Source organism: Psammomys obesus, unplaced genomic scaffold, assembly GCF_907164565.1.
Source record: "Psammomys obesus unplaced genomic scaffold, mPsaObe1.curated_primary_1811, whole genome shotgun sequence".
NCBI lineage: Eukaryota > Metazoa > Chordata > Mammalia > Rodentia > Muridae > Psammomys > Psammomys obesus.
The window spans coordinates 7,676-26,237 of NW_026590041.1; the positions used below are offsets into that span (position 1 = coordinate 7,676).

General features: G+C 37.7%; 1 protein-coding gene across 1 annotated transcript in view; it reads right to left on the reverse strand.

Annotated features, from left to right (window-relative positions):
• Positions 1-219: 219 nt before the first annotated feature.
• Positions 220-18,562, reverse strand: part of LOC129675569 (ran-binding protein 9-like) — a gene marked incomplete at its 3' end in the record, with an annotated part of 32,705 nt that continues 14,362 nt past the window's right edge. The window contains exons 6-9 of the mRNA XM_055605532.1: positions 17,035-17,147; positions 15,639-15,747; positions 13,015-13,196; positions 220-371 (exon numbers count right to left, since the gene is read on the reverse strand). Of these exons, the coding sequence (XP_055461507.1) occupies positions 220-371; positions 13,015-13,196; positions 15,639-15,747; positions 17,035-17,147 (556 nt within the window). The remainder of the gene's footprint in view (positions 372-13,014; positions 13,197-15,638; positions 15,748-17,034; positions 17,148-18,562) is intronic.

Below are 18,562 nucleotides of genomic sequence, written 5' to 3' on the forward strand. Positions count from 1 at the left end.
CAGGTCATGAAAAGTGTATGGTTTTCCCTAGCCCCACCTTTCCCTGTCAGCTATGCTCTACTGAGTTCTCTGCAATGAGGTTCTCTCTCACCACAGGTTGTGGAACAAGGGAGGAAAGTGGAAACAGACTGAATCCTCTAAAATGGTGAGCTAAAAGAAGACACATACAGCCCCAAATATCCCAGGTATTTTATCACAGAAAGCAAACAACATTCTTACCTTCAGCATTTTCCTGTTTGCTGTGTTCTTGCCAAATTCTCTCCTCAGCCACTCACTCATGGCTTGTAGCTTTCGGCCAAAGTGAATTATTCTCTCTATGGCAGCCTGACTTTCTACACACAGCTGACGTCTTAACTGACTGGGGTCAATTTCTGTAAGCAAAACAAACAAACAAACAATCAAACAAAAAACAAACAAACATGTTTGACTACTTATTGAAAGGAAAACAGTGGAAAAAGTGAGAATACAAGTTTTTTTTTAATTTAACATTTTGTATATTCTTTAGTAACTACTTTTTAGTGGTTCATCTAAACATAGCTATATATGTACTTTTTTTTTACTTTTACTGAATACATTCTCTTCTTTTAAATTTTATTCGTTTTTAATTTTTTAAGTTACATTTTATTAAATGTGTATCCCAGCTATGTCCTGCTCCCTCATTCCCTCTCAATCACACCCCACCTTCCTCATCTCCTCCTTGCCCCTTTCCAAGTCCACTGTTTGGGGAGGACCTCCTCCCCTTTCATCTGACCCTGGTTTATCAGGTATCTTCTGGACTGGCTGTAATGTCCTCCTCTGTGGCCTAGCAGGGCTGCTCCTCCCTTGGGGGGTGGGTAGATCAAAGTGCCCACCATTGAATTCATGTCAGAAATAGTCCCTGTTCCCCTTACTAGGGTCCCCACTTGGATACTGAGATACCGTGGGCTACATCTGAACAGAGATTATAGGTTATATCCATATCTGGTCCTTGATTGGAGAAACAGTCTCATATAAGACCCCTGTGCCCAGAAATATTAGGTCCTTGTGGAGCTCCTGTCCTCACCAGGTCATATTAACTCCCCCTTCTTTCATATTATCCCTGCAATCTACCAAAGGTTTGGTTATGAGTCACAGTATCTGCTTTGATACACTGCTAGGTAGAGTCTTTCAGAGGCCCTCTTGTAGGCTCCTGTCCTGTTACTTTTCTCCTACATCTAATGCCCATCCCATTTGTCTTTCTAAGTGAGGATTGATCATCTTACTCTGGGTTCTCTTTCTTGTTTATCCTCTTTAGGTGTATAGATTTCATTATGTTTATCATATCTTATAGGTCTAAATAAGTGAGTATATACCATGTGTGTCTTTCTCCTTCTGGGATACCTCAGAATGATTTTTTTTCTAGATCCCACCATTTGCCTGCAAATTTCGTGAGTTCCTCGTTTTTAATTGTTGAGTAGTAGTCCATTATGTAAACATACCACAATTTCTGTATCCATTCCTCCATTAATGGACATCTGGGTTGTTTCCAGGTTTTGGCTATTACAAATAAAGCTGCTAAAATCATGGTTGAGCAAATGTCCTTGTTGTGTATTTGAACATCTTTTGGATATATGCCTAGGAGTGGTATAGCTGGGTCTTGAGTAAGTGCTATTCTTAATTGTCTGATAAAGCACCAGATTGATTTTGAAAGTTGTCGTACCTGGTACATTCTCACCAGCAATGGAGGATGGTTCCCTTTTCTCCACAGCCTCTCCAACATTTGTTGTCCCTTGGGGTTTTTATTTTAGCCATTTTGATGGGTGTAAGGTGAAATCTCAGGGTATGGTTAATTTGCATCTCTCTGATGGCTAAGGCCGTTGAGCATCTCTTTAAGTATTTCTCTGCCATTCTATATTCCTTTACAGAGAATTCTCTCCTTAGCTCCATACCCCATTTTTAAATGGATTGCTTGATTTATTGCCTTTTAACTTCTTTAGTTCTTTATAAATTCTGTATATCAGCCCTCTGTCAGATATAGGGTTGGTGAACATACTTTCCCAGTCTGTAGGCTGTCATTTTTGTTCTGACAGTAGTGTCTTTTGCTTTACAGAAGTTTTCAGTTTCATGAGGTCTCATTTATTGATTGTTGCTCTTAGAACTTGCGCTGTTGGTGTTCTGTTCAGGAAGTTGTCTCCTGTGCCAATGAGTTCTAGGCTCTTCCCCACTTTTTCTTCTAACCAATTTAGAGTACCTGGTTTTATGTTGAGGTCTTTGATCTACTTGGTCTTTAGTTTTGTGCAGGGTGATAAATATTAATCTATTTTCATTTTTCTGCATGAAGACATCCAGTTGGACCAGCACCATTTGTTAAATATGCTGTCCTTTTTTCCCCATTAAATTGTTTTGGCTTCTTTTGTCAAAAATCAAGTATTCCTAGATGTGTGGGTTTATTTCTGGATCTTCTATTCTGTTGCATTGATCCTCCTTTGTCTTTCCATGCCAATACCATGTGGTTTTTATTATTATTGCTCCGTAGTAGAGCTTGAGATGAGGGATGGAGATACCTCCAGATGATCTGTTGTTTTAAAGAATAGTTTTGGAAATTCTGGGATTTTTGCTTCTCCATTTAAAGCTGAGAATCTTTCTTTCAAGGTCTGTAAAGAATTGTGTTGGTGTTTTGATAGGTACTGTACTGAATCTCTAGATTGCTTTTGGCAGGATGGCATTTTCACAATGTTAATCCTACCAATTTATGAGCATGGGAGATTTTTCCATCTTCTGATATCTTCTTCAATTTCTTTCTTCAGAGACTTGAAGTTTTGTTTTGTTTTGTTTTGTTTTGTTTTGTTTTGTTTTGTTTTTTCAAACAGTTCTTTCACTTGCTTGGTTAGAGTCACCCCAAGGTATTTTTGTTATTAGTGGCTTTTGTGATGGGTGTTGTTTTCCTGATTTCTTCATTGGCCCTTTTGTCTTTGGTATACAGGAGGGCTTCTGATTTTTTTTTTTTTGAGTTGATTTTGTATCCAGCCACTTTTTTGAAGATGTTTTTCCTCTGAAGGAGTTCTTTGGTTGAATTTTGGGGGTCACTCATGTATACTCTCATATCATCTGGGAATAGTAACACTTTGACCTCTTCCTTTTCAGTATATATCCCTTTGATCTCCTTAGCTGTCTTATTGCTTTAGCTAGGACTTCAAGTACTATGTTGAAGAGATATGGAGAGAGAGGACAACCTTGCCTTGTCCCTGATTTCAATGGGATTGATTTAAGTTTCTCTCCATTGAGTTTGATGTCCGCTATAGGCTTGCTGTATAGTGCCTTTACTATGTTTAGGTATGTGCCTTTTGTCTCAGATCTCTCCAAGTCTTTAAACATGAATGGGTGTTGGATTTTGTCAAATGCTTTTTCTGCATCTAAGGAGATGATCATGTGGTATTTCTCCTTCAGTTTGTTTATGTAGTGGATTACTTTGATGGATTTCCTTATGTTGAAACACCTTTGCATGCCTGGGATGAAGCCTACTTTGTGATGGTGGATGATGTCTTTGATGTGTTCTTGGATTCAGTTTGCAAGTATTTTATTGAGTATTTTTGCATAAATGTTCATAAGAGAGATTGGTCTGATGTACTCTTTTTTTGGTTTGATCTTGGTTTGGTGTAGGTATCAAGGTGACTGTGGCTTCATGCAATGAGTTTGGTAATGTTCCTTCTGTTTCTATTTTGTGGAATTGTTTGAAGAGAATTGGAATTAGCACTTTTTTAAGGTCTGATAGAATTCTGCAATGAACCCATCTGTCCCAGGGCTTTTTTGGAAGCAAGACTGTTGATGACTGCTTCTATTTCCTTGGGGGATATAGGACTATTCAATCTTTCTACCTAATCTTGACTTAACTTTGGTAAATGGAATCTATCAAGAAAATTGTCCATTTCTATTAGATTTTAAAATTTTATGGCATTGGAGGCTTTTGTAATACGACCTAATGTTTGTTTGGATTTTCTCAGTGTCTGTAGTTATGTCCCCCTTTTCATTTCTGATTTTGCTGATTTGGATAGTTTCTCTCTGCCTTTTAGTTTGTTTGGTTAAATTTTTGTCTATCTTGTTGATTTTCTCAAACAACAAGCTGTTGGTTTCTTTGATTCTTTGAATAGTTTTATTTATTTCTCATTGATTGATTTCAGCCCTGAGTTTGATTATTTCCAGCCATCTACTCCTCTTGGGTGTATTTGATACTTTTTTTTTCTAGAGATATCAGTTGGGCCACTAAGTTGCTTGTATGAGATGTGACAAATTTCTTCTTGAAGGAACTTAGTGCGATGAACATTCCTTTGAGCACTGCATTTATTGTTTCTCATAAATTGGGATATGCTGTACCGTCATTATCATTAATTCTAGGAAGTCTTTAATTTCTTTCTTTATTTCTCCCTTAACCAAGCTGTCATTGAACAGCAAGTTATTATTTTCCATGTACATGTAGGCTTTTTGCTAATTTCATTGTTGTGGAAATCCAACTTTAGTCCATGGTGGTTAGATAGAATACAGGGCCTTATTTCAATCTTCTTGTATCTGTTGAGGCTTGCTTTGAGACCAACTATATGGTCTATTTTGGAGACGGTTCCATGAGGTGCTCAAAAGAAGTTATAATCTTTTGAATTTGGGTGAAAAGTTCTGTAGACATCTTTTAGGTCCATTTGATTTAGGACCTTCGTAAGTGCCTTTATTTCCCTATTTGGTTTCTGTCTAGATGATCTGTCATTTGGTGAAAGTGCGGTGTTGAAGTCTCCCACTATTGTGTGATTTAAGTTTTAATAATGTTTCATTTATGAGTGTAGGTGCTCTTGTATTTGGGGCACTGAGGTTCAGAATTGTGATGTTCTTTGGGTAGATTTTTTTCTTTTTCCTTTCATGAGAATGTAGTGCGCCTCCTCATATTTTTTTGATTAATTTTGGTTGAAAGTTTATTTTATTAGATATTAGGATAGCTACCCCAGATTGCTTTCTGGGTCTGTTTGCTTGAAAGACATTTTTCTAGCCCTTGACTCTGAGGTAGTGTTTATCTTTGTTGCAGAGGTGCATTTCTTTCTTTCTTTTTTTTTTTTTTTCACAATATGGTAAGCTGTATTTTTTAAATTTTTGTTACATACGTATACCTTTTTTTTATTTTATTTTTCTTTTTAGTTAAATTTTGTTAACTCTGTGTCCCAGGTGTATCCCGCTTCCTCATTCCCTCCCCAACCTCACACTCCCTCCCTGGTCTCCTCCCTGCCCCTTTCCAAGTCCCCTGATAGGGGAGGACCTCCTCCCCTTTCATCTGACCCTGTTTTATCAGGTATCTTCAGGGCTGGCTGCAAAGTCCTCCTCTGTGGCCTAACAGACTGCTCCTCCCCTGGGGGAGGTGTCAAACAGCCTGCCCTTGAGATCCTGTTAGAAATAGTCCGTGTTCCCCTTACTTTGGAAAACTACTTGGTTACTGAGCTACCACGGGCCACATCCGAGCAGAAGTTCTAGGTTATATCCATAGATGGTCCTTGGTTGAGTGTCAGTCTCAGAAAAGACCCTGTGCCCAGATATATTTGGTCCTTGTAGAGCTCCTATCCTTTCCATATCATACTAACTTCCCTTCTTTCATATGATTCCCTGCACTCTGCCATGCTTTGGTTATGAGTCTTAGTGTCTGCTTTGAAACACTGCTAGGTAGAGTCTTTCAGATGCCTTTTGTGGTACACTCCTGTCATAAGTTCAATGCACATCCCATTTGTCTTTCTAAATGAGGATTAATCACCTTCGCCTGTGTCCACTTTCTTGATTATCTTCTTTAGGTGTGTAGATTTCATTATGTTTATCATGTCTTGTAGGTCTATATAAGCGAGTATATACCAAGTTTGTCTTTCTCCTTCTGGGATACTTCACTCAGAATGATCTTTTCTAGATCCCACCACTTGCCTGCAAATTTCATAATTTCCTCCTTTTTGATTGCTGAGTAGTATTCCATTGTGTAAAAATACCAAAATTTCTGTATCCATTCCTCCGTTGATGGACATCTGGGTTGTTTCCAAGTTCTGGCTATTACAAATAAAGCTGCTACGAACATGGTTGAACAAATGTCCTTATTGTGTACTTGAGCAAATTTTGGGTATATACCTAGGAGTGGTATAGCTGGGTCTTGAGGTAGCACTACTCCTAGTTGTCTGAGAAATCGCCAGATTGACTTCCAAAGTGGTTGAACCAGTTTACATTCCCACCAGCAATGGAGGAGGGTTCCCTTTTCTCCACAACCTCTCCAGCATGTGCTATCACTTGAGTTTTTCATCTTGGCCATTCTGATGGGTGTAAGGTGAAATCTCAGGGTCGTTTTGATTTGCATTTCCCTAATGGCTAATGAGGTTGAACATTTCTTTAAGTGTTTCTCTGCCATTCGACGTTCGGATGCAGCAGAATGTTGGATCCTGTTTCCGCACCCATTCTGTTAGTCTGTGTCTTTATTTTCTTCATTTATATAATTTTTTTAATTTTTTATTAATTACACTTTATTCATTTTGTATCCCCGCATAAGCCCCTCCCTCCTCCCCTCCCGATCCCACCCTCCCTCCCCTTTCTGCATGCATGCTACTCCCCAGGTCCACTGATAGGGGAGGTTTTCCTCTTCTTTCTGATCCTAGTCTATCAGTTCTCATCAAAAGTGGCTGCATTGTCCTCTACTGTGGCCTGATAAGGCTGTTCCCCAACCTGCCACAGAGGGCCTCTGAAAGCTTCTGCAGTATAGACTGTCAAAGCAGATGCTGAGCCTGATGGCCAACTGATGGGCAGAGTGAATGGAACTCTATGTAAGAAGTGGGATATAGTAAGTGCTGGAGGGGACGGGAACTCCACAAGCAGAGCAACAGAACAAGATAATTTGAACACAGGGAACTTCCCAGAGACTCATACTCCAACCAAGGACTATTCGTGGAGATGACCTAGAACCCCTGCACAGGTGTAGCCCATGGCAGTTCAGTGTCCAAGTGGGTTACATAGTAATGGGAAGAGGGACTGCCTCTGACATAGTCTGTGTCTTTTTATTGGAGAGTTGAGTCCATTGATGTTGATAGATCATATTGACCACTGAATATTAATTCCTTTTATTGTGGAGTTGGTAGTCAGGTGATTCATGGCTTTTTTTTTTTAATTTTTTGGGGATATTATCTGTATGCTATGTTTTCTTTGGTATATATGTTTTCGTTGGATTTGAGTTTTCCTTCAGATAGATCTACCTTTATATGTTAATTAGCCATTTTCCCTTGCTGCTTTTAAAATCATTTCTTTTTTCTGTAGATTTAATGTGTTGACTATGATGTGACATGAGATGTTTCTCTTCTGGTCTAGTCTATTTGGTGTTCTGTAGTCCTCTTCTATGATTTTCTTGAAGATATTTTTTGGACCTTGGAGCCTGGAATCTTCTATTTCATCAATTCCTATCATTCTTAGATTTTGTCTTTTCATGATGTCCTTGGTTTTTTAGATATATCCTGTTTCCAACATTTCTGATTTTACTCTTTCTTTGAGAGATGTATCAATTTCTGTGAGTATATCTTCAGCACCAGAGATTCTCTCTTCCATCTCTTGTATTCTGTTGGTGATGCTTACCTTTATGGTTCTTGATCTTTTCTTTAAGTTCTCCACCTCCAGGGTTTTCTCAGTTTGTATTTTCTTTATTGATTCTAATTCTGTTTTCATGCCTTGCACCATTACCTTTGTCTGTTTGAATGTGGATTCCTGTCTCTCTATGATGGTATCTATTTTTTTGTTGTTGTTGTTCATTTCCTCTCTATATGTTACTAATTATATCTCTACTTGTACCTCTATTTGTTTGGCTATATTTGCCTGTGTTTCTTTGTGAATTTTGTTCATTTCCTCTTTCTTTGCCTCCACTTGTTTGGCCAAATCTTTGAAAGATTTGTTCATTTCCTCTTTAACTGTCTGTATTTGTATTGCTATTGCTTTGAAATATTTTTTTTCCTCTTTATGGGCCTCAAATAAATGGGTTAGCATAGCTTTACATTCATTTTCCTGTGCTTCTGATGTTTTAGAGTATCCATCAATTTTAGGGGTTGCTGGTGAAGCCATGAAGTCCTGATTTATGCTGGATGTGTAATTTTGCTGACCCCTGGGTATTGGCTTATACGTAATCTTCCCTGTTTGTTCCTGGATTCTGCAGTTCAGACTGGTATCGTCTCTTTACAGAGTCTGGGGAATTCTTCAGAAAGAGGGGGTCCAGTGGACTCAGCGTGTGAGTTAGTGTTTCAGCTCTACCTGTGGGAGGAAAGTCCTCAGTGCAGAAGTGTAAATGCAGGCGTAGGGGTGGGGGATGTTTGTGGAAGTGGGCCATGAGTGACAGAGTGTTGGAGATTGTTGAATCCTTGAGAGTGTGGGAGGGTTTCTGTCTTGCAGGCTTCTAAGGGGTTACTTGTGCATGCGCTGTAGTTGTAGCAGGACCTGGTGGTAGTCACAGCACAATTTCCTTATGCAAATTCCCTGAATACCTCAGTGGTCTACCCGCTTAACTCCACTGCTGTACCCGCAGAGCAGGGGCTTCGATGTCCCAAGAGTTCCTCTGTTTCCCACAGTGTGTGTTTGGGTGGGAGGAGTCCGATGACTAGCTGCTAGTTTAGAAGGACTCTGGATCTGGGGCTCTGAAGACACTCAAGGGCACACTTACTCTCAGGCAGGTCACACTGTCAAGGAACATGGTATCCAGGCTTTCTACTCTCTGGTTTGACCCTGCTTAGTCATATGCAGGAAGACTGATGTACTCTGCCAGCTCAGTGCTCCTGAAGCCACCTGTTTAGGAAGTCCAGCTGCAGCTGGGGACTTCCCAGATGCTTTCTGGGAAGTCCTAGGGGCCCTCCACTGTACTCTCCAGACCTGAGATTCCAGGTGCCTGGTGTGCCTAGCTTGTTTAGCGGGTTTGCTGGACTTTGGTGGCTATATAGTCTATTATCTGACACTGAGGGTTTGGGTAGACCATACAGTCAGTGGCTGGGAGACCCTGCAGAGTTGGTATGGCCTCTTGCAGACGTGGAATATGGGGTGGATGGTGCTGAGGATCTGGGACTTCAAGGCAGGTACAGCTGGCATTAGCGGCTGAGGGGCCAGGAGCAATGCCTCTGCCACCACAGTCACCAGGCAGTGAGCTTTGAGTTGAGAATCTCAGTGAGCCGGCTGTGCTGAGGAAGAGGGAGGCCCGAAAAAGGGGAGTGCAGGGAGACCAAATAATCATTTCTCTCCTTCCCCAAACTAGTCCGCGGGTGACACAAGACCAACGTTCTCACCTCCTGGGATGTTCCCTCTTGTTTAGAAATTCTCACTATCATTTCCCTGGCTTTAGTCTTCCTTCTACTCACCAACTCCAGTGCTTCAGCTCCTCTGCAACTCAGAAACTGTGCGCGATTGTCACCATCATGGATCCGCCTCCTATATGTACATTCTTGAGACAAAGTCTTGTCAGGCTAGCCTTGGACGCCCAAGGGCTGGGGTTACAGACATGTAGCACCATGCCTGGTTCTAAACACAGACACAAATTTCTTATTTGGAACTTTGTAGCTCAAAGCTATACTCTATTTATAGTCTCAGGAGTCTGGGATCCAACATTCAGTGTGTAGACAACAGGCAAGAACCTTTCAGTGTTTGCATACAAAGTTAAGTGGAACTCCCTATAACTATATGAAACAACATGGGAGGCAGGGGAAGAAAACCTAGACAGAATAAAATGTTCTTGGATACTAAGACCCCAGTAGAAACATAAATGATATTTTATCTTACTAATGAAAAAAAAAAAAAACTAATTACACTTTTAAGGGTAATATTACCCTTAGAACAGTTAATACTGTACATGTTGACTAAGCCTTAATAACTGACAACAGTGTACCAATAAAAATCAGTACTAGTAACAGCATTCATGATGATAAAATGGCAAACATTAACAAATTACTTGATATACCTTTTCAGAGATGAACTCATCTGCTCTTCACAATAAACAAGGAGATTTATTCTACCCATTTTACAGATGAAAAACTGAGGCACAGAGCCGTGAAGTATTCTGTCTGAGGTCAAGCAGCTAGTAAGCGGCAGTTTCAGGTTTCAAATCCAGGTAAGTCTGGCTCTATGACTCTTCCCCCTTCCCAGCGTGTTTAAGTGTCTCTAGATACAGAGGATCAGCAGGAAAGACCAGTCTGTCCCTTAAACAAATCCAGTGATTACCTTTCAGACTCAAAATACAAAGAAATTAATAATGCACTGAATTCCAACAAATAATTTCTAAGTTTCAATTCTATTACTTCCTCGGAGTTTAATTACAGATCTCATTTAATCCTCAGAATCACTCTGTGAGGGCACTGCAGTGTTTAAAACAAAGACAAATTGTAAGAACTGGGTTAATCATTTCACTGTATTACTAACATCATTGAGTATTCTTAGAAATGCCATGATGGTCCGGCCTCTCTAGGCAATGTGGGATAGCCTATGCCTCCTCAGCTATAAATCTGAAAGGCATATTACTATATTACATGCTATAAGAAACCATATTATGGGGCTGGATAAATGGCTCAGCAGTTAAGGGCTCTAGCTGCTCTTACCGAACACTTGGGCTCAATTCCCAGCACCCACATGGTGCCTCACAGATCCAGGGGTCCCAATACTCTATCTGGCCTCTCTTGAAAATGCACACATGTGGTACACAAGTATACATACATATAGCCAATACACCCATACATTAATATGAAAATGTATCTTTTTCTAAAATAAGAAATCAAAATATGCAAGGGTATGTATGTGTTTATATACTTTGACACAGAGATTACAAAAAATAATTCCATGTGATTTTGTGATGTTTTTCTGCTCTACAAGACAACTCACACTTTGTACAGTTTGTCACTGATAGAAATGTCATTATGTGGTATGTTATAATCAACCACTTTACCTATGAACATACTGACTCTAATATTCAAGAAAAATATCTTACTACTAAGGATACATACATGCAAGTCTCCTGTCCACCATATGGGACAGTGCACCAAAAAGCCTTAGGTAAAGCAGTGCAATTGACTGTAGGAAAGAATAGAGGTGGCACCTGTTGGGTAGTAAAATTATCTTATCTTTATAATTTAAACACAGGCTTGGCAGGCTGACAAGCTGGCTGGATGGCAGATGAAGAGAAAAAAAAAAAGAAACTGTTGGAGCAGAATGGAGACAGGTAAAAGACTGACTTTTTTTCCTCTCAAGAAGCACAGTGTATGTGTATGGCTTTGGGAATGACCAGAATCTTTACACATTGAAACAAAATTAGAGGATATTATTGGAGAGCTTCAGAGTTCATCACTGAAAATGACCCACAAGACAGTGTCAATTGGAAGACAAGGTCAAGTACAAGCTTTAAGGTACTGTCTTCTTAAAAGTGCAGAAAGAATTTTGCTAGAGCTGTGGATTTAATAAGAATAAAGAATTCAAATGGGCTAGAAAAGCTTTTGGCCAAGCCAAGTATGGATCATGGCACCATTAATAATTTCTGAAATTATGGTTATTTTCTGTGAAACCATATGTTATAACTATGTTTTCTACAGTAATGTCCTGATAGACATGGAATGGAAGAGGTCTTCTGTTTTAGATTCCTAACTGAGCTTTTAACAGCCTGCCTTATCTGGACATATCTGAATTGCTTCCTGGGGTATAATGAATAAAACCAGGTTAAAGTACTGCAAACTGTACAGTTCCATATGAAAATGGTAAAGTAGGGTTAATGCTTTAGTTAGATTTGTGCATTGGATGCTATATAATGTAGGTTCATAATAGGTGAAATCTAAATGTTCTTAGACTTTATCACAGTTGAGACTTGTTCTCTATGTATCTGAAAGTTTTAGAAAAATAGTGGCCTGAGAAGTCATTAAATATAGTAACTAGTTTGTTTAATGAACAAAATTTTAATAAAAATGTTTAGCTCTCTTAATTGACCCTTGTTTTAATAATCTTTTCAAAAAAACAAGTGTTTTGTTTTATATTTTTATAATGGAATAAAAGTTTTTTGTTAGTACTTTCATGTTGGAAAGATTTTTGATTAAAAACCTTTGGTTAACATTTAGTGGAACTCATCTTCTTCAATGTCATTAAGCCTTTTAGAAATAAATGTTTTCAGTAGCAAGAATGATAATACAAGTATTTGGGATAGTGTTTTATTGACATAATGTTAAGTACTTTCGTTGTGGAAATGAATACTTAAATAAAATAATATGTGACTATACAAACCACTCCTGTAGTTCAAGATATGCAGGCTATGTGTATATTTAGGTTAATGCATTAAATTATTATGGAACTCATCTTTAATAAGAATTAAAATTGCACTTAGAGATGTCAATATTTGTTGGACTTGTTGGTACATCTTAACATCTCCAAGACAGTATCTGTAGAAATACTATTTGTTTACTCTACTGATACAAAAATAAAGTGTGATGAATTAAACAACAACAAAGATAAAATAAAGTACACAGAGTGAAGTGTACATGTGGGAAACAGAATAAAAACGATGAAAAGAAAGAAAACTGAGGAGGATTAGAGAAAGAGTTACAGAAGTTATGGCAAAAATCCAGTAAGGATAATCTGAATTAAGAGAACACCAAGTTTCATAGTTTGAGAAGTAAGTAAGCTGAAAAGGGGTCATGAAATAAAATAAACTTGAAAAAAAAAAGAAAAAGAAAAGAAAGAAAAAATAGTTAGAAATGAGCCAAGAGAGACAGGAAGCCAGCTAGGCTTGACAGAATAGCTAAATCACACTAAAATCCATACTTCATTAAATACATGATTATTTTCTCAATATTGTCAATGGTTTTAGCGACAACTCATTTTGAATAACGACACCGATTCTGAAGCTCTGTTTATAGTCTCAGTTTCTTAAGAGACTTCCTGGTACTAGTATCAGATGAATCTGTATTTTCATAGATTGTACCTACAAAATTAAAAGTGGAAACTATCTAGATTTAAAAAACCTCAAAATAATATAAGGAAGACTAAAAGTGTAAAATAATTGTATCTCACCAGAAATACTGCTTTTACCTGAAGCTAAACTGTGGACACTCATTCCGTGGCTGGAACTCATGCTTGGACTACTAAAAGGCCTAGGACTGACAGGATAACTGTCTTGAGATTTTGGACGTTGGCTTTCCAAAAACCGTACTTCGCTATCTGTACCATTCACCATTTCTATAAACTGACGTACTCTGAAAGAAAAAAAGAAGGGTTACTTAGGTACAGTCATCCAATCTGTACATAGCTATATTAAAGTTAAAATTAGCTTAATTTATAAATTAAAATTGGTATTTTACTTGCTATCTTACCAAGTAGGTGAGATTTTAGAAACACACGTACCTGGAGAGGAACACAGCACAATTGTTTTTATTTTTTAATTTTTATTTTTTATATTATTTACAGTTTATTCACTTAGTATCCCAGCTGTAGCTCACTCTTTCATCTGCTTCCAATCCTAACCTCCCTCCCTCATATACTCCTATGCCCTTCACCAAGTCCACGAATAGGGGGGTCCTCCTCTCCTTCCATCTGACCTTAACTTATCAGGTCTCATCAGAACTGCCTGCATTGTCCTCCTCTGTGGCCTGGCAAGGCTGCTCCTCCATCACAGGGAGGCAGTCAAAGAGCTATCTACTGAGTTCATGTCAGAGACAGTCCCTGTCTCCCTTACTAAGGTACCCACGTTTATACTGAGCTGCCATGGGCTACATCTGGGCAGGAGTTCTAGGTTATATCCATGAATGGTCCTTGGTTGGAGTATCAGTCTCAGAAGAGCTTTATTTGTAATAGCCAGAACCTGGAAACAACCCAGATGTCCCTCAACGGAGGAATAGATAGAGAAATTGTGGTGCATTTATACACTTTGGAATACTACTCAGCAATTAAAAACAAGGAAATCATGAAATCTTCAGGGAAATGGTGGGGACTAGTAAAGATCATCCTGAGTGAGGTATCCCAGAAGCAGAAAGACACACATGGTTTATACTCACTTATAAATGGCTATTAGACCTGTCATATAGGATAAACCTACAAAATTCTGTACATTTAAAGAAGTTAAGCTAGAAGTAGGACCCTGGGTAAGATGATCAATCCTCACTCAGAAAGGCAAACAGGAAGGACATTGGAAGAAGGAGATAATAGGAAACAGAATAGGAGCCTGACACAAAGGACCTCTGAAAGACTCTGCCCAGCAATGTATCAAAGCAGATACTGAGACTCAAACAGACTTTGGGCAGAGTGCAGGAAATCTTAGGAAAGAAGGGGGAGATAGCAAGATATGAAGAGGACAGGAGCTCCACAGGAAGAGCAACAAAACCAAAATGTCTGGGCACAGGGTTCTTTTCTGAGACTGATATTTCAAAGCAAAATCGTATACCAGTCTTTCCATCCCAGGTTGAATTACTAAGCTCTTAGCCAAAGTGAGCCTCAGTTGGTTTTTGGTGTTAGGCAAAATGATTGATATTTGATGTGCAAAGACTTACTTAGGCTTAGAAGATTGAGATCCTAAGCTCAGCAACATCTGACTTTCTCTCTCTCTCTCTCTCTCTCTCTCTCTCTCTCTTTCTCTCTTGGGTCTCACTCTACAGCCGTGGCAGGCCTCAAAATTGTTATGTACAGACAAGATTGGCCTTCAAGTCTCAGGGATCCACTAAGTTTTATGACAGCTCGATTAAAGGTATTCATAAAAATAAGATCCAGTTTTTAAGTGCCTAATCAGGATGTCTATATCCTAAAGCAGAAAATAAGTGTTGACAATGATGTGAAAATACTGGAAACCTTATACTGTGCTAGAAGTAAAGAAGGATGCACCAAGGAGGATGCAATGAGTCCTCACAATGGTAAGCACAGCAATAAGCCAACAACTCCACTTTTAGGTAAATAATGGAAGAATTGAAAGGCAGGACTTAAGCACACACTCACTCAGCTTTGTTCACAGCAGAATTATTCACAATAGCAGAGAGACAGGGCAACCCCAGCACCCACCATCAGACTGAAAAACAAATGGCAGGCAGTGCAGCCACATGATAGGATCATCTTTAGCCTTCAAAATTAAGGAGAACTCCAGGAGGTGCTACAATATAGGTGACGGTTAGGGATATTACACTAAGTGACACACAGTAAGAGGGCTCTGAGGAAGTGAGCAAAGGAGAAGCTAGTGTTTAGTGGGCAGGCTAAGAAGATGAATATACTCCAGTGATACACAAAAACACTAAGTGTACTTGATAAGAACACAAGTAAGAATGGGTAAAACAGTACATTTTACGTATATTTTACTATAACTCTTCCATAGGTCCACAGGAGTTACTGAAAGTACCTTTTAGGAGAAAGTTGAGATTACTGTCTTCTAAGTATGGCATTCACACATTAAGAGAGATGATATGATAAAAGCCAACAAAAGTATCATGTGATTAGAGACCTTAAGATGAAGTTCCTTATGCTTTTTTTTTCACACATCCTAAGCATCTGCTCTGCCACTGAGGTACATATCCTCATCTCCACGTGTTTTTAAAAACTTAAATGTGCTGTAATATAAAATTATGTATAAATATCTGAAACAAGGAAAAACAAAAATCAAAACTACAAATAATGAAGATAATTTTAATTACTTAAAATAACATTTTACTAAAACTCACTTTAATGTGAACAGGAGATTGGGATTTCTTTCAAATAAACTTGGGTATAACAGTTCTGTTATTTCTATGGCTTCTCCCATTCGTCCTGCTAACACCAACTCCTGAATTCCTAGTTAGAAAAGAAAGCAAAAATATTACCTCTATAAGAGCAGAGGCAACCTTCAATCACCCCAGAAAATAATTGAAACCCTCTGAAATAATTAAACTCTCTTTTTCCAAAAAGTTTAAGTTTAGATTAGAAAATACAAGGAAAATATCAGATATGTTAAAAATTAGAAAACATAACTATTTTCAAAGACTGCTTTAATATTTCATGAATAAATATGTAAGAATTATAGGGAAAACATCTACTGAACGGTATATTTTCAAACAGTAATACTTAAAAGACGGATATAAAGGAATAACACTTAAAATGTCTTTAGGACCTTCTGTCTTGGGACTAGAAAATGTCAGAGCTTTCTTAAAGTAACATCTTTGTGTAAGTGACCTCCTCTGTGTGATGGTGTATGAAGTAAGTGAGAAAGACCACTATACCATGTACTATAGCATGGTGCAATTGGCATTACTTTAGCCATCTTAACTAGCAGAAGATTCTCTCAGCCATCATGGTCTTACTTGTAAACTGTTTCCATTTTTCTACTCAGGAAATACCCATTATATGTGGTCTTCCAAGATGAGCTAACAACAGTGACTTTAGAATGTCTAACTTACAGAGGTTGGCATTCTGCCTTGCCCTGATGAAAACAGTAGCAGCTGTTTTCACTGTCCAGCACAGTGCCTTAAGCAATAAATACTTATGACCAACATGCCGCCTTCAATTTAGGCGGTAATTAGAAGATATTAAATTCCTTTCAAAGAAAAAATATTTCATATGCTATCTCCACTATCTCACCAAACAACAAAGGAAACTTTCTTTGAATTGAACACTTTTTATTTCTTAAAACTGAAGGTTTTCCTGCACCATCCTCCACCCACCAGGTGCTAACACCAAATCAGAGAGTTGGGCTCATCAAGGAACTTCATCCCAACAAACAAGACAGCAATTTTTCCAATGGAAATGTGATAGAGATATTTCTTTTTTAAGGTCAACAAATTTTTTTCTACATTAAAAACTCTGGTGTGAATTTTTAAAACAAATTTTCAAAACTGTTAGAGTGTACAATGGCTCAAGATGAGTCTGAGCTACAGGAGACCTTGAATCAGACACAAGATCCCCCACACCCACCACAAGCCAAAAAATACTCACAAAAACCAACTACTGAAAGTAGTTTGGAGGCATCCACTTTAAAACAATATGTTGGACAAAATTTTAATAAAAATATAAGTTTTGTAAAAGCTAAAGCAAGCAAACTTATTATTTAAAAAAAGTATTTGCCATGTACCACAGTGTTCTTACTTTGTCTATTCTTAATGGAATCAAATTCTTCTAGAACAGTCTGGTGTGTAGATCTGGCAAATGCCTCTGCTGTGGCACAGTACCCGTGCTGGACTAAATAAGATGAAACCAGTCTTAAGAGAAATCAAAGAAACACATCTTTTAGTCAGGAGAATACACGCTTCAGGCTACAATCTCTGTTAACAAGTCTAATCTGATATTACAAAATAAATTTATTTCTTTGAAACCAGGCTCTTTGACCTTCAATTTTATTTTTTTTTAGCTTCCTTCTTTTAATTTTTACTGTACTTAAATAAATATTATGTGCCAAATAAGTTCTAAAAATCTCTAGAGAAATATCTATAGATCCTTTTAAATATATTTTACTTCTAATGAACTTGATTTTTATTAAGTCCTGAACATAATGTTATCAGCTATGCATTTTTGTTTTATTAGAGTATAATAACTATACATAATGACTGACATTTTCTTTGAATTTTATTTTTTTCTTATCAGTTACATTTTATTAACTCTGTATCCCAGCCATGTCCCGATCCCTCATTCCCTCCCAGTCCCTCCCTCCTTCCCTCATCTCCACCGTGCCCCTTGCCAAGTCCTTGAAAGTAACATTTTTTTTCTAGTTATGAGTAGTCCAAAAGACAATTTAAAATAAGAACAAAGGCATCAAAATCATCTTTTTTAATTTAATTCTTGGATCATTATTAAACCCTTGTTCTTTATTCAAAGTCTTATTTTTCAATATCACTAACCATAATTTAGACCTCACCTTAATTATAGTTGAACGAATAACATGTTAGCCCTACGTAAACCAGTTATTTTGAGATAACTGATTAATAATAGAGTTCCAACTACTTTCTGAGCTCAGCAGTCAAATGAGATGAGATCTTAAAGTATGAACAGAGACAGTGAGGTGAGCCCAGAAAAAAAAATTCCAGGAACAAAATGCACATGGGAACAATTAAACAATGCAATCAATTTTGTGGTTTTAAACAGGAAATACATTTTGTAACACTTGCAGACAGTGATATATCTAGGACGCAAGCTTTCTTTGAAAAGCCACTAAGCGTCTAAGATATAGTTAGCAAAACTGGTATTCCAACAATAGTAATCAAAACTCAGCTATCTCCAACCATTATCTTCTCTAAGCAATACCCAAAAAGGTTTTCTTAAAAACTTAAGCTGAAGAATCTTTAAAGCAAAAATACATTTTCAAGACCATTGCACACTGATGATATATTTGAAGGTCTTGGATATTTTCTTGGTCTAGATTATAAAATCAGAATCATTTTTATGATGTTATACATACATATAAATATATATGTATGTATATATTACATATATATATGTATGTATGTATGTATATATTACCTACATCAATCTTTTACCCATATCATTTAATACTAGTGATATCCAGGCACTGTCTTTTAGACTTTTGACATAAATATTGTCTAAAGAGGTTGAATGTCATAGGAATTCAAATTTCTTGCTGTTCCTTATGAAATTCTATAAAACAAAGCAAACATATAAA